The sequence below is a fragment of the Rattus norvegicus genome, chromosome 16 (genome assembly GCF_036323735.1).
Source record: "Rattus norvegicus strain BN/NHsdMcwi chromosome 16, GRCr8, whole genome shotgun sequence".
NCBI classification, from domain to species: Eukaryota; Metazoa; Chordata; class Mammalia; order Rodentia; family Muridae; genus Rattus; species Rattus norvegicus.
The window spans coordinates 77,522,522-77,546,882 of NC_086034.1; the positions used below are offsets into that span (position 1 = coordinate 77,522,522).

A 24,361-nucleotide genomic window follows, 5' to 3' on the forward strand; every position below is an offset into this window, starting at 1 on the left:
AAAATAGAATTTAGTTTAAGTAATAACTCAGGGTTATCATCGGGAGGTTGCTTGGAGGTTAGGAAGTGGCCCAGCTATTACACTGTTTAAGGCATATCAAAATATAAAGGTTTTGTGTGTGTGTGTGTGTGTGTGTGTGTGTGTGTGTGTGTGTGTGTGTGTGTGTGTTTCATTTGGGGACACAAAGCATTGGGGCAAGTAGCAGAAGTCCTACAATGGGATTTTATTTAAATTTTTAATTCTACATACACCCACATACACAGAGGCAACAGTAAGTGAACTCAGTCTGTTTTTTTAAATGAACACACAAAGTTGGGAGGGCAAAGTGGTGGATGGGTTGTAAGAGGAGTTCAAGGAGAAGGAATTTGGGGAAGGATTTGATCAACACATTACATGTGTTTCATAGGTATTGTTGCTAGGTAGAACTATTGACCATTCCCCTTTGACAGCTCGCATAACACTTTCTGGTATTATGAAAACTAGTTTTAAGGAAGAGTCTCTGTGGTTAGGTACAGTATTGAAAGATACTCCTGAAGATGTAATAAGTGGTAGGCATATCTTGGTGGTAACCAAAAACTCTCTAATGGGACAAAAGACTGAATCAACTGGAAGCAAACCATGCCAGGTTCTAGAAACCTAGCAAACTATCTAGGCTGTTGAGGTAGGTCATGGATCTTAGAGGAGCACCTACTCCTGCCGATTTACTGAGTCAGCATAATTTCTAACTGCATTTTATACAGTATCCTTATATCCGCAGGTAAGTGTAGCTCTCAGTCCTCCTGAGAGAAGCTTCTCTTTGCAGCAGAGATCGTCTCCGAAAACATCAAGTAGTCACAATACAGGGAAGAGTTTATTGTGGGATTTTCAGCATCAATAGGATACATTTATAGCACAACTCCTCCATCTACGGCCCTGTGACCCCCGCAGTATATTGCTAAGGCCCAGAAGTTGACTTGAGTTTGTGACTTCTAGAAATGACAGGGAAGCTACACTTATGAATCCTTAAACATATGGCTACGTAAAATAAGAACTGGACAATGACAACATTAATAGACATATTAATAGACATATTAATATGGGAGAGGACTCTTAAGGGAGTCCACCCATATGCAAAGCATTACAAGCTCCTGGTGATTATTAAGAGACAGAAAATCATGCTTTCCCAGGGATGAGCCCTGTCTTAGTTAGGGTTTTACTGCTGTGAACAGACACCATGACCAAGGCAACTCTTATAAGGACAGCATTTAATAGGGGCTGGCTTACAGGTTCAGAGGCTCAGTCCATTATTACTAAGGCAAGAGCATGGCAGCATCCAGGCAGGCACAGTCAGGTTCTACATCTTCTTCTGAAGGCTGCCAATGGAAGACTAACTTCCAGGCCCCTAGGAGTGGGTCTGATAGTCCATACCCACAGTGACACACCTACTCCAACAAGGCCACACCTCCAAATAGTGCCACTCCCTGGGCCAAGAATATATAAACCATAACAAGCCCCAAATTGGTTGCCCAGCCCCAAGTGCTCAGCCCCAGATTAAATGTACGTACAAATGACACTAAATTAGCTCACTGGGTTGTCTTTAAATACTTATGCATTATTATTGTTTGTGTGTGTGTGTGTGTGTGTGTGTGTGTGTGTGTGTGTGTGAGATTGAACAAGATGCGTGCTCATCAAACAGATATAATTATAGCAATGTGTTATAACAGACTGTTCTTACTATAATATGTATCTAAGGAAAATCATTAACATCTGTTCTCACTGGAGATTTCTCTGATTTTTCGCCTTTTCACCTGCTAGGACAATGATAGATTTTCATATCCGCCAGTCTCCATTAGTTTTGAAGTCCACTCAATTAAGCTAAGGGTTTTTTTTTTCCTTCGGCACATTCTTGTTGTGTACCCACTCCTCTTCCTCCCTTTTACAGAGAGAACATTAATCCGGTACCATTAGACTTTGCGATGATGTCATTTGTTTTCATTATTTTACAGGCAGTCATATGTTAAAGATCGCCTTCAAAGGAAACATGAAAGTTGGACTTTTGAGAAGTATATGCACTATTAAACAGTATAAAAAGGTTTGGAGCTGGAATGAGTACATTTGGCATTACAGTTATGCTGAGTAGCCTATAGAGAGAGGAGGTTCGCACTTAATCATGAGGAAAGGCTCACTGGAGAAGGGATGTTGCTAAAAGCAGGAGTTGAAGTCTAACAACATAACCCTCTTCCTGCCTGTTGCGTGTCTGTGTTGCAAAGTATGTATGTGTGTTGCATGTTTGAGCACCTATGTTAAGTCACAGGTCCCAGAGAAGAATGATAACTCTCCCACTCCATCACACTCGGCTCTTCTGCCAGAATCTCTCACAACCTGGAGCTAATTGTGTGTCTGCTTGCTTGTTAATTGTTTCAGTGAAGCTGCTAGCCGGCAAGTCCCAATAATCCTACTGTTGCATACAGCCCCACCCCTCCAAGCAGTGGGGTCACAAGCAAGGCAAGTAAGACCATGTACAGCTTTCAAGTGGGCGCTGAAGGTACAAACCCAGGTCCTTGTGCTTACACAACAATTATTCTCCCCAACAGACCCTTTCCCTGGCCCCTTGTGAGTTTCTTGACTGTGGATTCAATGTGAACACATGCTCCTTCCTTCCTCCACACCCTCTGTGCCATCGTGGACTGTGTCTCTGAAACTATCAGCCAAAATACACCCATTCTTCCCTGAGTTGTCACAGCTACAAGAGGAGAACCACAGCCTGTTAGCAATGTACTCCTCATCATATAAATGCAAGGTCAGGACATTTTTCCAATGCAACAGAACTATAATTATTTTTCCTACAAACACTCCTCTATGAAGTGACTATGAACATTCTATCGCCATACTGATATGCTATTTCAAAAGGGAAGTGTACTGTGACGAGCACAATTTCTTGATATTAGGTGATATGGATCTCTCACTATAACTCAGCATCATTATCTGCATTCTGTATTAAAATGTTTCATGGTAAGTAGATATTAATGAAGTAAGGAGACAGGATTGTTTTACAACTCTGAATATAGTCGCCAATGTAAAAAGTTGACAGATTGTTATGAGGCCACTCCGTAAAACACTCACCCTAGAGTGGAAGAATGGAGGAGTAGGCTAGGACAAACCCCACCAGAGGATCAGCCTTGGCCTTACTGAGAGATACAGGCACTACTGCGCTGCCTCTTGTGAGAGACAAAGGAAGACACAGGCACGCAATGAGACACTCTTGCCATCAGATGACATTGAATCTAGTTGACCTTCCAGATCTTACTGCTAATCTAGAGACAGCAGGAGTGAAAGAGAGCAGAAAATAATTCTGAATCAGTCCAAGAGAGTAGGAAAGAGTTTTAAGAAAAGCTACCTAGTTTCTCATAGAACCAAAAGTTAAGAGAAGGGTGGGATATTTTACACTGCAAGACAGAAAGGAGCCAAACTCAGAGTGTGGCCATTTTGGATCCACAGTGAGAAGGTATGTGATTCTGTGGTCACTGAGGACATTTATACTCAGGGACTGACAGCATTACAATCTGAGTCATCTGTAATGAAGGGTGACTTTGGACAATATCAACAGCCTGGACACCTAAACTGGTAAAAACAAAAAATACCCCTCATGGGAATCAAAAATAAATATTTTAATATTTAAGTATTTTCATTTTGCTAGTTTCTTAAACATCTGGGATTACTGACCAGTGCTGTCCCCAGAGGTTGAAAAGCATAGACAGCTGTGCATCAGCTAGGGACAATGGCTGACAGAAAAAGCAACAGGATCCAGGTTCCTGGTTTCCACCCTTCTTTTAGTTGACTCTGATCAGGGTTTAGAATGCTCCATTTGTAGCAAATTCTTGATAGAATTTTGGACATTTTTCATAGTCAGTTTCCCTCTAAAAGCTTGTGGTATATCTACCATATTTTTTAAATGATGCCATTTGAATCATAATAAGACGAAATTCTGGGGAAGACATTTCCCTCTGCCTCCTATCCAGTCCTGTACTGTAAATATACCAGCGTGCAAACTTTGAGGGAAACCATCCGATGTGTAATTATGGTAAATTAAAAATCTTGACAGAAAACATAGTTTAAAGAAATTGTGTATTTCCTATGGAGCATTTATGAGACCTGTTAAGACAAGAGGTAATTGGCATTTCCAAGGTGAGAACAAAATCTAGGCCCAGGCAACAGAGACAAAATAATTTCGGGATTTGAGATGCCTCTGGATAAACAATGTAGAGCTTAACTATTGGACAGTCACTCTAGATGGCCATCCCTCCTTAAAGCTCAACTTTGAGGTTATTTATTCCTGCCTCTCTATTAGGACAGATGCACTCTGTGCTCTGGGTTCATCAGTGAGCTAAGCTTTCCAGCTCTGGCCTTGTCTTTAATCAGCTCTGTGTGCAGAAAGCATGAAGATCTCCTGCTTTCTGATGCTGGTCCTCTTTCTGTCCTGCTTCCAGATGAACTCAGGTAAGTACCAAGAACTGCCCCTGACCTGAGCTGAGTACAGTGGGTCCCAGAATAGGTGAAAAATTAGTTTGGTGTCTAAGGAGCGATCAGCAGGACAGCATTCCAAGGCTCAAAAGCATGTAGCAAATTAACATCAGGGGCTTCAGCTTGTGTCCTAGGTATCAGACAATGAGCCTGACCAGCTAGTAATTAATAGAGATTTCCAAGATCTTCAACCCACTTCCTGTCATGGTTCCCTAGAAAATATCTTTGTAGAAACCATTCTTTCTTACCCCCAGGGAGGCATAGCTCACCAAGAGGTCAGATTTCTATCAAGACACAGGCACCCACTCCTTAATGACCTTTCACAGGACCATTTAACACATGACCACAATACAGTTGGCTAATGAGAAATGTGAACTTGATGTTTTAGATTAGGTAGTTTGGTGACAAATGACAAATATCTTGAAAGGCTGTGTGTAGGAAACATAGCCCTTGAATGAAATACAAGGGCTGTCATTTGAACCCATTCCTTACAATTTCCTTGTAAATAAAAAGGAGTTACGATCACTATTTCTTGGATAGTTTACCCCAGTCTTATGACTGGTAATCAGTAAATCAAGAGCACAGTCCAATAGACCAGGAATCAAGTTGACCATCGTCAAATTAAGGAGGTCTTGAACTCAAAATGTAACTGAATTACTTCAGGCAGGTCTTGAACTCAAAATGTAACTGAATTACTTCAGGCAGGTCTTGAACTCAAAATGTAACTGAATTACTTCAGGCAGAGCCCATAGTCACTTTCTTGTGATGAACACAATTTGGTAAAGGAAAGCCAGAAAGTGATCCTTATGGCGCAGCAGGATGCAATGCTCAGCTAGGGATGTACTCCAATAGAATGAGAATCGAAAAGGGGCTGGGAGAATCCATTGTGGTCCAAGGTCTGCCTTTGTGACCTTTCTGCTCTGTGAACAGCAATGACTTCACATTTGTCATCTGTTAGATCAGAGAGACATTGAATGAACTGTGTTCTGATTCTCTCTTTGGCTTAAAACCATCCTACTATGTTTAACCTTCCTCTACTTAGCCTTGGTTTATTTTTTGATATGATATAATATTCAGAAGAACAACAAAGGGGAGAAAATGAAATATACAGTATACTGTGGCAGGAAAACCAGGGCAATATGAACTTCAAGGAGCTGGTCACATGACATCCACATGACACTGTTGTCTCCTTGACACAACTGAGAACAGCATGGGAAGAGAATATCAGTTGTGGATTGTCTAGGTTATCTATAGGTGATTGTCTTCGTTGTGTTAACTGAGGGAAGATCTGCCCATTAAAAAAAGTCACCATTTCCAGGGTTTAGGGCCTGGACTATAAAAGACTTCCAAAGTTTAGTTAAGCACTGGCATGCAACCTCTCTCTCTCTCTCTCTCTCTCTCTCTCTCTCTCTCTCTCTCTCTCTCTCTCTGCTTTTGATCATGGTTGTGTCAACTAACTTCTTCAAGTTCCAGCCACCTTAATGTCCTTGTACTGATAGATTTCAAGTTCCAGCCACCTTAATATTCTTGTACTGATAGATTTCTACTTCTAATTATGAACTAAGCCCTTTCTCTCATAAGTTGTTTTGGTCAGAATATTTTGTCATAGCAACTGGAAAGGAAACTACAAAAAGCCATGGTCCAAACTCAGAGAGCCATGAATGAGTACAAGCTTCCTCAGTCTCTCCATTTTATATATTCCATGGTGCAAGCCTAGGAAGGGCCCCATTCACAGTTAAAATGGGTCAGGTTACCATCAATTAACACAATCAAGATCATTTCCCACAGGCATACATACAAGAGGCCCGTCTCCCAAAGGACTCTCAAGATTCTGTCAATTTAATCATTTAAATACACAACAAATACACTGATCGAAAACAAAGAGGAGGAGCACACATAGGAATACTTAGATTAATGATGTCATTAGGAGAAACAAAGCAATGTGGGTCTCTGTCGAAGAGCTTTCAAAACTTGATTTCTACTGCTCGCTCTAGTGCCAGACAATCAGCTGCAAGCACTTCACCAGGGAACACAGAATATGCTGATCATGCTCTTAGAATCTTTTCAGCACAAGCAACACCACAAAAGGAAACAAAACCTGAAGGTGGTCACCTCAGGAGGGTCCGACTGGGAATGATCATTTTGAGGCCAACATTAGATTTAGCTCATGGCTCTTTCAACATACACCACAGAAGTCAGAACCCATAGAATGTAGAGAAAGGCTGTGAGACGGAACTCGGGAAGAGGGATTTAGTATGAGCAAGTGAGTGGTTTGGGTTGTGATGGTTTTCTTAGAAAGTTCTGGGGCAGGGAAATCAGAGTATCGCTCCATTTCCTCCCACCACCATAGCTCCACTGTCCCACGGAAGAGTTTGTGGTGATGAGAGTGCTCTATGGCCAGAGATCGTGGATCTTCCTTGTCTCAAAATTAATAGAAAAGAAAGTGTCCTTCATTTGCTCTTCCTAGTGTAATAACCACAAATAGCTATTGAGCTGTGGGACTCACCCTCGTAAGTTAGTTCAGCTCAGATTTTCAGAGTATCGGTTGTGGAATTTTTTTCTTTAAATAGTGAAATTTGTGTAGAGGTCTTGTGACTTCATCAAGCGTGCTAAAGATCACTACAGCTATAGCAAGCATCTGAGGTTCTCTTGTTCTTTTTTTTTTTTTTTTTTTTTTTTGCAGGTGCTGGCCTTGACACAATGAAATGTGTCCGAGGAAAAAACAACTGTCACATGCACAGATGCCCGTGGTTTTTCGTTCTAATCAGCACCTGTTATTCAGGAAAAGGCAGCTGTTGCCAAAAACGTCGTTGGTTTACCAGGAGTCACGTGAACAACGTGTAACCATTGCTTCAATAAAGGAAAACACTCTGAAGTGTAGCTTCTTCATACTAAAAATGAGTCTTCAATGAATCTGTATTATGTTGAGAAAACACGGGCATTTCAGGGCACCTGCATTGAAGAACAGGACAGATACCCTTGTATGATAAAGAAAAAAATATGGCCAAGAATTAAGCAAATATGATCCCATTCGATTTTTCAAGAAATGTACTATTGAGAGAGGACCAAATAGAAAGTTAACTCGAGTGGCAAAAGTAGGAAGCAGGGGCCCAGAGCCACTTCTACCTATATTAGTTTATGCAGTCAGGGCTTGTCCCTCCTTCACATTTGCAGTTTCTCTGCAGCCACAAGTACTGGCTCCTTTGGACCCAATTATAACCATTGTATTTATGTTTCCCAATCCACTGGCCACGATTCCCACCCCAAGTTGGGACCAACAGAAAGACTCCTGCAACACTCTTCAGAGACGCTGATGACTTTATACCTGTAATCCACTAACTTGTGTCCCACATGAATCTAGAGAGACTTTACACATAGGAGGCTGCCAGTGTAGTGAGCAGAGAGTAAGAGTAATTCCGTGTGCTAATGTGAAGGAGGAAAGACACACAGCTACTTTTTTTTCTTAGATTTATTTTTTCCATCTTTATTAAATTGGGTATTTCTTATTTACATTTCAAATGTTATTCCCTTTCCTGGTTTCCAGGCCAGCATCCCCCTAACCTCTCCCCCTCCCCTTCGATTGGGTGTTCCCCTCCCCATCTGCCCCCCCATTGCCGCCCTCCCCCCAACAGTCTAGTTCACTGGGGGTTCAGTCTTAGCAGGACCCAGGGCTTTCCCTTCCACTGGTGCTCTTACTAGGATATTCATTGCTATCTATGAGGCTGGAGCCCAGGGTCAGTCCATGTATAGTCTTTAGGTAGTGGCTTAGTCCCTGGAAGCTCTGGTTGCTTGGCATTGTTGTTCATATGGGGTCTCGAGCCCCTTCAAGCTCTTCCAGTCCTTTCTCTGATTCCTTCAACGGGGGTCCCGTTCTCAGTTCAGTGGTTTGTTGCTGACATTCCCCTAAGTATTTCCCATATTCCGCTGTGTCTCTCATGAGAGATCTACATCCGGTTCCTGTCAACCTGCACCTCTTTGCTTCATCCATCTTATCTAGTTTGGTGGCTGTATATGTATGGGCCACATGTGGGGCAGGCTCTGAATGGATGTTCCTTCAGTCTCTGTTCTAAACTTTACCATCCTATCCCCTCCTAAGAGTATCCTTGTTCCCCTTTTAAAGAAGGAGTAAAACATGCTCATTTTCGTCATCCTTCTTGAGTTTCATGTGTTCTGTGCATCTAGAGTAATTCAAGCATTTGGGCTAATAGCCACTTATCAATGAGTGCATACCATGTGTGTTTTTCTGATTGGGTTACCTCACTCAGGATGATATTTTCCAGTTCCATCCATTTGCCTATGAATTTCATAAAGTCATTGTTTTTGATAGCTGAGTAATATTCCATTGTGTAGATGTACCACATTTTCTGTATCCATTCCTCTGTTGAAGGGCATCTGGGTTCTTTCCAGCTTCTGGCTATTATAAATAAGGCTGCGATGAACATAGTGGAGCACGTGTCTTTTTTATATGTTGGGGCATCTTTTGGGTATATGCCCAAGAGAGGTATAGCTGGATCCTCAGGCAGTTCAATGTCCAATTTTCTGAGGAACCTCCAGGCTGATTTCCAGAATGGTTTTACCAGTCTGCAATCCCACCAACAATGGAGGAGTGTTCCTCTTTCTCCACATCCTCGCCAGCATTTGCTGTCACCTGAGTTTTTTATCTTAGCCATTGTGACTGGTGTGAGGTGGAATCTCAGTGTTGTTTTGACTTGCATTTCCCTTATGACTAAAGATTTTGAACATTTCTTTAGGTGCTTCTCAGCCATTCGGCATTCCTCAGCTGTGAATTCTTTGATTAGCTCTGAACCCCATTTTTTAATAGGGTTATTTATCTTACTGAAGTCCAACTTTGTGAGTTCTTTGTATATTTTGGATATAAGCCCTCTGTCAATTGTAGGATTGGTAAAGAACTTTTTCCAATCTGTTGGTTGCCATTTTGTCCTAACCCCAGTGTCCTTTGCCTTACAGAAGCTTTGCAGTTTTGTGAGATCCCATTTGTCGATTCTTGATCTTAGAGCATAAGCCATTGGTGTTTTGTTCAGGAAATTTTCTCCAGTGCCCACGTGTTCGAGATTCTTCCCCACTTTTTCTTCTATTAGTTTGAGTGTATCTGGTTTGATGTGGAGGTCCTTGATCCACTTGGACTTAAGCTTTGTACAGGATGATAAGAATGGATCGATCTGCATTCTTCTATATGCTGACCTCCAGTTGAACCAGCACCATTTACTGAAAATGCTATATTTTTTCCATTGAATGGTTTTGGCTCCTTTGTCAAAAATCAAGTGACCATAGGTGTGTGGGTTCATTTCTGGGTCTTCAGTTCTATCCCACTGGTCTATCTGTCTGTCTCTGTACCAATACCATGCAGTTTTTATCACTATTGCTCTGTAATACTGCTTGAGTTCAGGGATAGTGATTCCCCCGGAAGTCCTTCTATTGTTGAAGATAATTTTAGCTATCCTGGGTTTTTTGTTATTACAGATGAACTTGCAAATTGTTCTGTCTAACTCTCTGAAGAATTGGATTGGAATTTTGATGGGGATTGTATTGAATCTGTGGATCTTTTGGGAAAATGTCCATTTTTACAATATTAATCCTGCCAATCCATGGGCATGGGAGATCTTTCCATCTTCTGAGGTCTTCTTCAATTTCTTTCTTCAGAGGCTTGAAGTTCTTATCATACAGATCTTTCACTTGCTTGGTTAAAGTCACACCGAGGTATTTTTATATTATTTGGGACTATTATGAAGGAGGTCGCTTCCCTAATTTCTTTCTCAGCTTGTTTCTCGTTTGTGTAGAGGAAGGCTACTGAATTGTTTGAGTTAATTTTATACACAGCCACGTTGCTGAAGGTGTTTCTCAGGTTTAGTAGTTCTCTAGTGGAACTTTTGGGATCACTTAAATATACTATCATATCATCTGCAAATAGAGATATTTTTACTTCTTCCTTTCCAATCTATATCCCTTTGATCCCTTTGTTGTCTGATTGTTCTGGCTAGGACTTCGAGAACTATATTGAATAAGTAGGGAGAGAGTGGGCAGCTTTGTCTAGTCCCTGATTTTAGTAGGATTGCTTCAAGTTTCTCTCCATTTAGTTTAATGTCAGCTACTGGTTTGCTGTATATGGCTTTTACCATGTTTATGTATGGGCCTTGAATTCCTGTTCTTTCCAGGACTTTTATCATGAAGGGCTGTTGAATTTTGTCAAATGCTTTCTCAGCATCTAATGAAATGATCATGTGGTTTTGTTCTTTCAGTTTGTTTATATAATGGATCACGTTGATGGTTTTCTGTATATTAAACCATCCCTGCATACCTGGGATGAAGCCTATTTGATCATAACGGATGATTGTTTTGATGTGCTCTTGGATTCGGTTTGCAAGAATTTTATTGAGTATTTTTGCGTCAATATTCATAAGGGAAATTGGTCCGAAGTTCTCTTTCTTTGTTGGGTCTTTATGTGGTTTAGATATAAGAGTGATTGTGGTTTATAGAAGGAATTCAGTAGCACTCCATCTGTTTCAATTTTGTGACATAGTTTGGATAGTATTGGTATGAGGTCTTCTATGAAGGTCTGATAGAATTCTGTACTGAACCCGTCTGGACCTGGGCTCTTTTTGGTTGGGAGACCTTTAATGACTGCTTCTATTTCCTTAGGAGTGTTATGAGGTTGTTTAAATGGTTTATCTGTTCCTGGTTTAACTTCAGTACCTGGTATCTGTCTAGGAAATTGTCCATTTCCTGCAGATTTTCAAGTTTTGTTGAATATAGGCTTTTGTAGTAGGATCTGATGATTTTTTGAATTTCCTCTGATTCTGTTGTTATGTCTCCCTTTTCATTTCTGATTTTGTTAATTTGGACACACTCTCGGTGTCCTCTGGTTAGTCTGGCTAAGGGTTTATCTATCTTGTTGATTTTCTCAAAAGAACCAGCTTTTGGTTCTGTTGATCCTTTGTATGGTCCTTTTTGTTTCTACTTGGTTGATTTCAGCTCTGAGTTTGATTATTTCCCGCCTTCTACTCCTCCTGGGTGTATTTGCTTCTTTTTGTTCTAGAGCTTTTAGGTGTGCTATTAAGTAACTGACATATGCTCTCTCCCATTTCTTTCTGCAGGCACTCAGAGCTATGAGATTTCCTCTTAGCACAGCTTTCATTGTGTCCCATAAGTTTGGGTATGTTGTACCTTCATTTTCATTAAATTCTAGGAAATCTTTAATTTCTTTCTTTATTTCTTCCTTGACCAGGTAGAGCATTGAGTAGAGCATTGTTCAACTTCCATGTATATGTGTGCATTTGGTGTTTTGACTATTGTGTGATGGGAGGAGTTTCTTTTCTGGTCCAATCTATTTGGAGTTCTGTAGGCTTCTTGTATGTTTATGGGCATCTCTTTCTTTCGTTTAGGGAAGTTTTCTTCTATGATTTTGTTGAAAGTAGTTACTGGTCCTTTGAGTTGGGAGTCTTCACTCTCTTCTATACCTATTATCCTTAGGTTTGATCTTCTCATTGTGTCCTGGATTTCCTGTATGTTTTGGGCCAGTAGCTTTTTCCATTTTACATTATCTTTGACAGTTGTGTTGATGATTTCTATGGAATCTTCTGCCCTTGAGATTCTCTCTTCTATCTCTTGTATTCTGTTGGTGATGCTTGTGTCTACAACTCCTTGTCTCTTCCTTTGTTTTTCTATATTCAAGGTTGTCTCCCTTTGTGCTTTCTTTATTATTTCTATTTCCATTTTCAATTCCTTCACCTGTTTGATTGTGTTTTCCTGTAATTCTTACAGGGATTTTTGTGTTTCCTCTCTATAGGCTTCTACTTGTTTATTTGTGTTTTCCTGTGCTTCTCTAAGGGAGTTCTTTATATCTTTCTTAAAGTCCTCCATCATCATGATCAATGTGATTTTAAATCTAGAGCTTGCTTTTCTGGTGTGTTTGGATATTCAGTGTTTGCTTTGGTGTGAGAATTGGGCTCTGATGATGCCATATAGTCTTGGTTTCTGCTGCTTGGGTTCCTGCACTTGGCTCTCACCATCAAGTTGTCTCTAGTGTTACTTGTTTTGCTATTTCTGACAGTGACTTGACCTACCTATAGGCCTGTGTGTCAGGAGTGCTGTAGACCTGTTTTCTTTCAGCCAGTTATGGGAACAGAGTGTTCTGCTCTCAAGCATGTAGTCATTCCTGTCCACTGGCTTTCAGCTGTCCCTGTGGGTGGGAACCAGAAGGGTCTGCTGCTACTTCTCCTAGGTCCCTGTGTGCAGGGGCCCAGATGTTGCTAGGTGTTTTCCTCTAGAATCAGAAATGTGGGCAGAGAGTAGTCTCCTCTGGTTTCCCAGGCATGTCTGCCCCTCTGAAGGTCTAGCTCTCCCTCCCACGGGACTTGGGTGCAGGGAATGGTTTGGCCGGGTCCTTTCAGATCTGGGCACAGTCTGGGCTGCAGGGCTCCTGCAGCTTGACTGCTACAATCTTCCTGCACCCAGAGGCACTATACAGTTTCCTCTTGGGCCAAAGATGACGGCAAAGGTGGGCAGAAGTGGTGGTCTCTCCTGCCCTGCAGTTTCAGGATTGCCCACACTTCTGGGCAATCTGCTCTCTTTCCCATGGGGTTTGGGAGCAGAGAGCTGTGGGCCAGGATCAGAGAGGTCTGAGTGCCAGCTAGAAACTGGAAGTGTCCAGTCCCAGAGGAATTTTGCCTTTGTGTGTCCTGAGTCCACCAGGCAGGTCACTTGGAGCAGAAAAGTTGGTCTTACCTCTGGTCTCCAGCACGAAGTCGCTCCTCAGGGCTAGCTTTCTGCTACTTTTTTTAATAGTGGATACTATGGGCTTTGGATGCCAAACTAATAACTACGCATAGAATTTAGTCCTTTCTATATCACTGAGGTAAAACATTAAAGGTAAAGATATCCATTAACGGCTGAGAAACACCTAATGAAAGGCTGAGAAGCACCTAAAGAAATGTTCAACATCTTTAGTCATGAGGGAAATGCAAATCAAAACAACCCTGAGATTTCACCTCACACCAGTGAGAATGGCTTAGATCAAAAACTCAGGAAGAGGGAAGTCCCACACCCGCGGATCCCGGCCCGCAGCAGCTCTCTGCTCCCAGACCCGGTGAGAGAGAGACCCAACCGCCTGGTCAGGTGGGCACTCCTGAGGCTGCAGAGCGGAAGAGACCACCAACACTGCTCACCCCTGCCCACATCCCTGGCCCAAGAGGAAACTGTATAAGGCATCTGGGCTCCCGTGGGGGAGGGCCCAGGAGCGGCAGGACACCTGCCTGAGACACCGCCGGAACCTGAAAGAAACAGACCGGATAAACAGTTCTCTGCACCCAAATCCTGTGGGAGGGAGAGCTAAACCTTCAGAGAGGCAGACAAGCCTGGGAAACCAGAAGAGACTGCTCCCTGCACACACATCTCGGACGCCAGAGGAAAAAGCCAAAGACCATCTGGAACCCTGGTGCACTGAAGCTCCCGGAAGGGGCGGCACAGGTCTTCCTGGTTGCTGCCGCTGCAGAGAGCCCCTGGGCAGCACCCCACGAGCGAACTTGAGCCTCAGGACCACAGGTAAGACCAAATTTTCTGCTGCAAGAAAGCTGCCTGGTGAACTCAAGACACAGGCCCACAGGAACAGCTGAAGACCTGTAGAGAGGAAAAACTACACGCCCGAAAGCAGAACACTCTGTCCCCATAACTGACTGAAAGAGAGGAAAACAGGTCTACAGCACTCCTGACACACAGGCTTATAGGACAGTCTAGCCACTGTCAGAAATAGCAGAACAAAGTAACACTAGAGATAATCTGATGGCGAGAGGCAAGCGCAGGAACCCAAGCAACAGAAACCAAGACTACATGCCATCATCGGAGCCCAATTCCCCCACCAAAACAAACATGGAATATCCAAACACACCAGAAAAGCAAGATCTAGTTTCAAAATCATATTTGATCATGATGCTGGAGGACTTCAAGAAAGACATGAACACACTTAGGGAAACACGGGAAAACATTAATAAACAAGTAGAAGCCTACAGAGAGGAATCGCAAAAATCCCTGAAAGAATTCCAGGAAAACACAATCAAACAGTTGAAGGAATTAAAAATGGAAATAGAAGCAATCAAGAAAGAACACATGGAAACAACCCTGGATATAGAAAACCAAAAGAAGAGACAAGGAGCTGTAGATACAAGCTTCACCAACAGAATAAAAGAGATGGAAGAGAGAATCTCAGGAGCAGAAGATTCCATAGAAATCATTGACTCAACTGTCAAAGATAATGTAAAGCGGAAAAAGCTACTGGTCCAAAACATACAGGAAATCCAGGACTCAATGAGAAGATCAAACCTAAGGATAATAGGTATAGAAGAGAGTGAAGACTCCCAGCTCAAAGGACCAGTAAATATCTTCAACAAAATCATAGAAGAAAACTTCCCTAACCTAAAAAAAGAGATACCCATAGACATACAAGAAGCCTACAGAACTCCAAATAGATTGGACCAGAAAAGAAACACCTCCCGTCACATAATTGTCAAAACACCAAACGCACAAAATAAAGAAAGAATATTAAAAGCAGTAAGGGAAAAAGGTCAAGTAACATATAAAGGGAGACCTATCAGAATCACACCAGACTTCTCGCCAGAAACTATGAAGGCCAGAAGATCCTGGACTGATGTCATACAGACCCTAAGAGAACACAAATGCCAGCCCAGGTTACTGTATCCAGCAAAACTCTCAATTAACATTGATGGAGAAACCAAGATATTCCATGACAAAACCAAATTTACACAATATCTTTCTACAAATCCAGCACTACAAAGGATAATAAATGGTAAAGCCCAACATAAGGAGGCAAGCTATACCCGAGAAGAAGCAAGAAACTAATCGTCTTGGCAACAAAACAAAGAGAATGAAAGCACACAAACATAACCTCACATCCAAATATGAATATAAAGGGAAACAATAATCACTATTGCTTAATATCTCTCAATATCAATGGCCTCAACTCCCCAATAAAAAGACATAGATTAACAAACTGGATACGCAACGAGGACCCTGCATTCTGCTGCCTACAGGAAACACACCTCAGAGACAAAGACAGACACTACCTCAGAGTGAAAGGCTGGAAAACAACTTTCGAAGCAAATGGTCAGAAGAAGCAAGCTGGAGTAGCCATTCTAATATCAAATAAAATCAATTTCCAATTAAAAGTCATCAAAAAAGATAAGGAAGGACACTTCATATTCATCAAAGGAAAAATCCACCAAGATGAACTCTCAATCCTAAATATCTATGCCCCAAATACAAGGGCACCTACATACGTAAAAGAAACCTTACTAAAGCTCAAAACACACATTGCACCTCACACAATAATAGTGGGAGATTTCAACACCCCACTCTCATCAATGGACAGATCATGGAAACAGAAATTAAACAGTGATGTTGACAGACTAAGAGAAGTCATGAGCCAAATGGACTTAACGGATATTTATAGAACATTCTATCCTAAAGCAAAAGGATATACCTTCTTCTCAGCTCCTCATGGTACTTTCTCCAAAATTGACCATATAATTGGTCAAAAAACGGGCCTCAACAGGTACAGAAAGATAGAAATAATCCCATGCGTGCTATCGGACCACCACGGCCTAAAACTGGTCTTCAATAACAATAAGGGAAGAATGCCCACATATACTTGGAAATTGAACAATGCTCTACTCAATGATAACCTGGTCAAGGAAGAAATAAAGAAAGAAATTAAAAACTTTTTAGAATTTAATGAAAATGAAGATACAACATACTCGAACTTATGGGACACAATGAAAGCTGTGCTAAGAGGAAAACTCATAGCGCTGAGTGCCTGCAGAAAGAAACAGGAAAGAGCATATGTCAGCAGCTTGACAGCACACCTAAAAGCTCTAGAACAAAAAGAAGCAAATACACCCAGGAGGAGCAGAAGGCAGGAAATAATCAAACTCAGAGCTGAAATCAACCAAGTAGAAACAAAAAGGACCATAGAAAGAATCAACAGAACTAAAAGTTGGTTCTTTGAGAAAATCAACAAGATAGATAAACCCTTAGCCAGACTAACGAGAGGACACAGAGAGTGCGTCCAAATTAACAAAATCAGAAATGAAAAGGGAGACATAACTACAGATTCAGAGGAAATTCAAAAAATCATCAGATCTTACTATAAAAACCTATATTCAACAAAACTTGAAAATCTTCAGGAAATGGACAATTTCCTAGACAGATACCAGGTATCGAAGTTAAATCAGGAACAGATAAACCAGTTAAACAACCCCATAACTCCTAAGGAAATAGAAGCAGTCATTAAAGGTCTCCCAACCAAAAAGAGCCCAGGTCCAGACGGGTTTAGTGCAGAATTCTATCAAACCTTCATAGAAGACCTCATACCAATATTATCCAAACTATTCCACAAAATTGAAACAAATGGAGCCCTACCGAATTCCTTCTACGAAGCCACAATTACTCTTATACCTAAACCACACAAAGACACAACAAAGAAAGAGAACTTCAGACCAATTTCCCTTATGAATATCGACGCAAAAATACTCAATAAAATTCTGGCAAACCGAATTCAAGAGCACATCAAAACAATCATCCACCATGATCAAGTAGGCTTCATCCCAGGCATGCAGGGATGGTTTAATATACGGAAAACCATCAACGTGATCCATTATATAAACAAACTGAAAGAACAAAACCACATGATCTTTTCATTAGATGCTGAGAAAGCATTTGACAAAATTCAACACCCCTTCATGATAAAAGTCCTGGAAAGAATAGGAATTCAAGGCCCATACCTAAACATAGTAAAAGTCATATACAGCAAACCAGTTGCTAACATTAAACTAAATGGAGAGAAACTTGAAGCAATCCCACTAAAATCAGGGACTAGACAAGGCTGCCCACTCTCTCTCTACTTATTCAATATAGTTCTTGAAGTTCTAGCCAGAGCAATCAGACAACAAAAGGAGATCAAAGGGATACAGATCGGAAAAGAAGAGGTCAAAATATCACTATTTGCAGATGACATGATAGTATATTTAAGTGATCCCAAAAGTTCCACCAGAGAACTACTAAAGCTGATAAACAACTTCAGCAAAGTGGCTGGGTATAAAATTAACTCAAATAAATCAGTTGCCTTCCTCTATACAAAAGAGAAACAAGCCGAGAAAGAAATTAGGGAAACGACACCCTTCATAATAGACCCAAATAATATAAAGTACCTCGGTGTGACTTTAACCAAGCAAGTAAAAGATCTGTACAATAAGAACTTCAAGACACTGAGGAAAGAAATTGAAGAAGACCTCAGAAGATGGAAAGATCTCCCATGCTCATGGATTGGCAGGATTAATATAGTAAAAATGGCCATTTTACCAAAAGCAATCTACAGATTCAATGCAATCCCCATCAAAATACCAATCCAATTCTTCAAAGAGTTAGACAGAACAATTTGCAAATTCATCTGGAATAACAAAAAACCCAGGATAGCTAAAGCTATCCTCAACAATAAAAGGACTTCAGGGGGAATCACTATCCCTGAACTCAAGCAGTAGTACAGAGCAATAGTGATAAAAACTGCAAGGTATTGGTGCAGAGACAGACAGATAGACCAATGGAATAGAATTGAAGACCCAGAAATGAACCCACACACCTATGGTCACTTGATTTTTGACAAAGGAGCCAAAACCATCCAATGGAAAAAAGATAGCATTTTCAGCAAATGGTGCTGGTTCAACTGGAGGGCAACATGTAGAAGAATGCAGATCGATCCATGCTTATCACCCTGTACAAAGCTTAAGTCCAAGTGGATCAAGGACCTCCACATCAAACCAGACACACTCAAACTAATAGAAGAAAAACTAGGGAAGCATCTGGAACACATGGGTACTGGAAAAAATTTCCTGAACAAAACACCAATGGCTTATGCTCTAAGATCAAGAATCGACAAATGGGGCACAGCAGCGACCCGTCCTAAGTCGACAGACGTCCTCTTTAGGTATTGCAACAGGATCTGAAGTACCCCCGAGGATCTCAGAAACCATGCCCAAGCCAGACAGCGAAGCAGGGACTGCCTTCATTCAGACCCAGCAGCTCCATGCAGCCATGGCTGACACCTTCCTGGAACACATGTGCCGCCTGGACATTGACTCCGCACCCATCACGGCCCGCAACACTGGGATCATCTGTACCATTGGCCCTGCTTCCCGATCTGTGGAGATGCTGAAGGAGATGATTAAGTCTGGGATGAATGTGGCTCGGCTGAATTTCTCTCATGGAACCCATGAGTACCATGCAGAGACTATCAAGAATGTCCGTGCAGCCACAGAAAGCTTTGCATCTGATCCCATTCTCTACCGACCTGTTGCGGTGGCTCTGGATACAAAGGGACCTGAGATCCGGACTGGACTCATCAAGGGCAGCGGCACCGCAGAGGTGGAGCTGAAGAAGGGAGCCACACTGAAGATCACCCTGGACAACGCCTACATGGAGAAGTGCGACGAGAACATCCTGTGGCTGGACTATAAGAACATCTGCAAGGTGGTGGAGGTGGGCAGCAAGATCTACGTGGACGATGGGCTCATCTCCCTGCAGGTGAAGGAGAAAGGTGCTGACTACCTGGTGACAGAAGTGGAAAATGGTGGCTCCTTGGGCAGCAAGAAGGGCGTGAACCTGCCTGGTGCTGCTGTGGACCTCCCTGCTGTGTCAGAAAAGGACATCCAGGACCTGAAGTTTGGGGTGGAGCAGGACGTGGACATGGTGTTTGCGTCTGTCATCCGCAAGGCGGCTGACGTGCATGAGGTTAGGAAGGTCCTGGGAGAGAAGGGCAAGAACATCAAGATCATCAGCAAAATCGAGAACCATGAAGGTGTCCGCAGGTTTGATGAGATTTTGGAGGCCAGCGATGGAATCATGGTAGCTCGTGGTGACCTGGGCATTGAGATTCCGGCAGAGAAGGTCTTCCTAGCTCAGAAGATGATGATTGGACGATGCAACCGAGCTGGGAAGCCAGTCATCTGCGCCACCCAGATGCTGGAGAGCATGATCAAGAAGCCACGCCCCACCCGTGCTGAAGGCAGTGACGTGGCCAATGCAGTCCTAGATGGAGCTGACTGCATCATGCTGTCCGGAGAAACAGCCAAAGGGGACTACCCTCTGGAGGCTGTTCGCATGCAGCACCTGATTGCCCGAGAGGCAGAGGCTGCCATCTACCACTTGCAGTTATTCGAGGAACTCCGCCGCCTGGCGCCCATTACCAGCGACCCCACAGAAGCTGCCGCCGTGGGTGCCGTGGAGGCCTCCTTCAAGTGCTGCAGTGGGGCCATTATCGTGCTCACCAAGTCTGGCAGGAGTGCTCACCAAGTGGCCCGGTACCGCCCAAGGGCTCCTATCATTGCTGTGACACGCAATCCCCAGACAGCCCGCCAGGCCCATCTGTACCGTGGCATCTTTCCTGTGCTGTGTAAGGATGCCGTACTGGATGCCTGGGCTGAGGACGTTGATCTTCGTGTGAACTTGGCCGTGAATGTTGGCAAGACCCGAGGCTTCTTCAAGAAGGGAGATGTGGTCATTGTGCTGACTGGATGGCGCCCTGGCTCTGGCTTCACCAACACCATGCGTGTAGTGCCTGTACCATGATGATCCTCTGGAGCTTCTCTTCTAGCCCCTGTCCCTTCCCCTCCCCTATCCTATCCATTAGGCCAGCAACGCTTGTAGTGCTCACTCTGGGCCATAGTGTGGCGCTGGTGGGCTGGGACACCAGGAAAAATTAATGCCTCTGAAACATGCAATAGAGCCCAGCTATTTTTCATGGCCCTACTTGAGCCAGGGGTGAAGGAGGAATGCAGGATTGGAAACCCTCTGACTTTATCACAGAAGGGCAGCATTATCTCTGTGTTCTTTGCTCCTGTAGAAAGTTTTCCAGAGAATTCCCAGCCCTGGCCTGGAATCAGGAGACAGCAAGAACAGAGGCTGGGGGCCCAGGGTTCCCATGTAGATGACTTTTGGCCCTATCCCTGACTTGCTTTCCCAACAGCTTTGGCCTCTCTCCTCGTGCACTCCACTGCTGTCCCTGCAGATGTTCCACTCTCCACCTCGTACTCTGCAGCGTCTCCAGGCCTGTTGCTATAGTGCCCACCTGAAGGTCAATAAACAGCAGCGGAAGCAAAAAAAAAAAAAAAAAAAAAAAGAATCGACAAATGGGATCTCATAAAACAGCAAAGCTTCTGTAAGGCAAAGGACACTGTGGTTAGGACAAAACGGCAACCAACAGATTGGGAAAAGATCTTTACCAATCCTACAACAGATAGAGGCCTTATATCCAAAATATACAAAGAACTCAAGAAGTTAGACCGCAGGGAAACAAATAACCCTATTAAAAAATGGGGTTCAGAGCTAAACAAAGAATTCACAGCTGAGGAATGCCGAATGGCTGAGAAACACCTAAAGAAATGTTCAACATCTTTAGTCATAAGGGAAATGCAAATCAAAACAACCCTGAGATTTCACCTCACACCAGTGAGAATGGCTAAGATCAAAAACTCAGGTGACAGCAGATGCTGGCGAGGATGTGGAAAAGAGGAACACTCCTCCATTGTTGGTGGGATTGCAAACTGGTACAACTATTCTGGAAATCAGTCTGGAGGTTCCTCAGAAAATTGGACATTGAACTGCCTGAGGATCCAGCTATACCTCTCTTGGGCATATACCCAAAAGATGCCCCAACATATAAAAAAGACACGTGCTCCACTATGTTCATTGCAGCCTTATTTATAATAGCCAGAAGCTGGAAAGAACCCAGATGCCCTTCAACAGAGGAATGGATACAGAAAATGTGGTACATCTACACAATGGAATATTACTCAGCTATCAAAAACAACGAGTTTATGAAATTCGTAGGCAAATGGTTGGAACTGGAAAATATCATCCTGAGTGAGCTAACCCAATCACAGAAAGACATACATGGTATGCACTCATTGATAAGTGGCTATTAGCCCAAATGCTTGAATTACCCTAGATCCCTAGAACAAACGAAACTCAAGACGGATGATCAAAATGTGAATGCTTCACTCCTTCTTTAAATGAGGAAAAAGAATACCCTTGGCAGGGAATGGAGAGGCAAAGATTAAAACAGAGACTGAAGGAACACCCATTCAGAGTCTGCCCCACATGTGGCCCATACATATACAGCCACCCAATGAGACAAGATGGATGAAGCAAGAAGTGCAGACCAACAGGAGCCGGATGTAGATCGCTCCTGAGAGACACAGCCAGAATACAGCAAATACAGAGGTGAATGCCAGCAGCAAACCACTGAACTGAGAATAGGTTCCCCGTTGAAGGAATCAGAGAAAGAACTGGAAGAGCTTGAAGGGGCTCGAGACCCCATATGTACAACAATGTCAAGCAACCAGAGCTTCCAGGGACTAAGCCACTACCTAAAGACTATACATGGACTGACCCTGGACTCTGACCTCATAGGTAGCAATGAATATCCTAGTAAGAGCACCAGTGGAAGGGGAAGCCCTGGGTCCTGCTAAGACTGAACCCCCAGTGAACTAGACTGGTGGGGGGAGGGCGGCAATGGGGGCAGGGTTGGGAGGGGAACACCCATAAGGAAGGAGAGGGGGGAGGGGGATGTTTGCCCGGAAACCGGGAAAGGGAATAACACTCGAAATGTATATAAGAAATACTCAAGTTAATAAAAAAAATTAAAAAAAAAAACTCAGGAAGAGGAACACTCCTCCATTGTTGGTGGGATTGCAAACTAGTACAACCAGTCTGGAAATCAGCCTGGAGGTTCCTCAGAAAATTGGACATTGAACTACCGGAGGACCCAGCTATACCTCTCTTGGGCATATACCCAAAAGATGCCCCAACATTTAACAAAGACACGTGCTCCACTATGTTCATAGCAGCCTTATTTATAATAGCCAGAAACTGGAAAGAACCCAGATGCCCTTCAACAGAGGAATGGATACAGAAAATGTGGTACATCTACACAATGGAATATTACTCAGCTATCAAAAACAACGAGTTTATGAAATTCGTAGGCAAATGGTTGGAACTGGAAAATATCATCCTGAGTGAGGTAACCCAATCACAGAAAGACATACATGGTATGCACTCATTGATAAGTGGCTATTAGCCCAAATGCTTGAATTACTCTAGATGCACAGAACACATGAAACTCAAGACGGATGATCAAAATGTGAATGCTTCACTCCTTCCTTAAAAGGGGAACAAGAATACCCTTGGCAGGGAAAGGGAGGCAAAGTTTAGAACAGAGGCAGAAGGAACCCTGCCCCACATATGGCCCATACATCTACATCCACCAAACTAGATAAGATGGATGAAGCAAAGAAGTGCAGGTCGACAGAAGCCGGATGTAGATCTCTCCTAAGAGACACAGCCAGAATACAGCAAATACATAGGCGGATGCCATCATTAAACCACTGAACTGAGAACGGGACCACCGTTGAAGGAATCAGAGAAAGGACTCGAAGAGCTTGAAGGGGCTCGAGACCCCATATGTACAACAATGCCAACAAACCAGAGCTTCCAGGAACTAAGCTACTACCTAAAGACTATACATGGACTGACCCTGGGCTCCAACCGCATAGGTAGCAATGAATAGCCTAGTAAGAGCACCAGTGGAAGGGGAAGCCCTGGGTCCTGCCAAGACTGAACCCCCAGTGAACAGGATTGTTGGGGGGAGGGCGGTAATGGGGGCGGATGGGGAGGGGAACACCCATAAAGAAGGGGAGGGGTAGAGGTTAAGGGGATGTTGGCCTGGAAACTGGGAAAGGGAATAACAATCAAAATATAAATAAGAAATACCCAAGTTAATAAAGATGGAAAAAAAGATATCCATTAACTAAAACTTTATTATTAAATCTGACCTGATCCAAATTTGCAGATAAGGGTTTCAACACCCTACACCCTTAATATTCATTTCCATACATTATATCCAAATTAGTTTCTACAAATCAAAAAAGTAAAAACAGTTTTGGGAAAGACAGTATACATCTTTATGAATAACACAGTATGATTCATCTTGATGCACCAATTAGAAGTCAATGCCTCTATGAATGTCGAAGTACAGAGGATCTGGGAAAGTCCTAAGAAAACACAGGACAAGGAAGGCCCTTATCTAAAAATGACCATCACCATTTTCTTAGCCAAAAAAACATAGATTTCCTCAGAAGTGGTTAGGTGATTCAATGGGTCTACGTTTGGGGTTCAAAAACATAGGCATAAAAGTAGATCTTTTTGGAAGTTACAAGAACCTCAAGAAGCATTTTAAACTCACCCAAGGTCTTTATAATTTAGATAAAGAATAAATCCACCTACCTCAAGTCTGGTATTAGGAGTTAATGGTTTTCCAGCCAGTAATGGTTTCACAACCATTGTAATCATAGACAGATTATCATCCAAAAAAAAATTCCATCTAGACTTTAACTCAGTCACTCACAGGATAAAATCCTAGGTTTTGCTTGCAGCCCCTTGTCTCATGTCACATACAAAATGAAAAGATAACTGGTTGAAGACTTTTATGTAAAACCTCACAATATAAAACAGGAAAAAATATGGTGCAAGATCTCTGCACCATCTCTCAGAAGAGCAGCTCTGTTACTACGACCCAAGGAAAGTAAGCATTTATAGCAAAATTAAGCAAATGAGGATAAATCAAGCTAAAAATCTTTTTCACAGAAAGGGGCTAACAAAGTAAGAATAATACCAGGAACTAGTCAAAATGTAAATAATCCATATATCTAATGTGTGTGCAACATCCTAATTATAGTAGGAAATAAGACAATAAAGAGAAACACATAAAGGAGCCCAATTAAAA

The 24,361-nt window shown here is 42.6% G+C and overlaps 2 protein-coding genes across 2 annotated transcripts; both read left to right on the plus strand.

Annotated features, from left to right (window-relative positions):
- The first annotated feature begins 4,312 nt into the window (after positions 1–4,312).
- Defb40 (defensin beta 40) lies at positions 4,313–7,397 on the plus strand. The gene is made up of 2 exons (NM_001037511.2): positions 4,313–4,476; positions 7,184–7,397. The coding sequence occupies exons 1-2, from the start codon at positions 4,416–4,418 to the stop codon at positions 7,342–7,344; spliced, it is 222 nt and encodes a 73-aa protein (NP_001032600.1). The 5' UTR covers positions 4,313–4,415; the 3' UTR covers positions 7,345–7,397.
- Positions 7,398–18,464: 11,067 nt separating this feature from the next.
- Positions 18,465–20,506, plus strand: Pkml1 (pyruvate kinase M1/2 like 1). The gene has a single exon (XM_039095246.2). The coding sequence runs from the start codon at positions 18,553–18,555 to the stop codon at positions 20,146–20,148; it is 1,596 nt and encodes a 531-aa protein (XP_038951174.1). The 5' UTR covers positions 18,465–18,552; the 3' UTR covers positions 20,149–20,506.
- Positions 20,507–24,361: the final 3,855 nt, after the last annotated feature.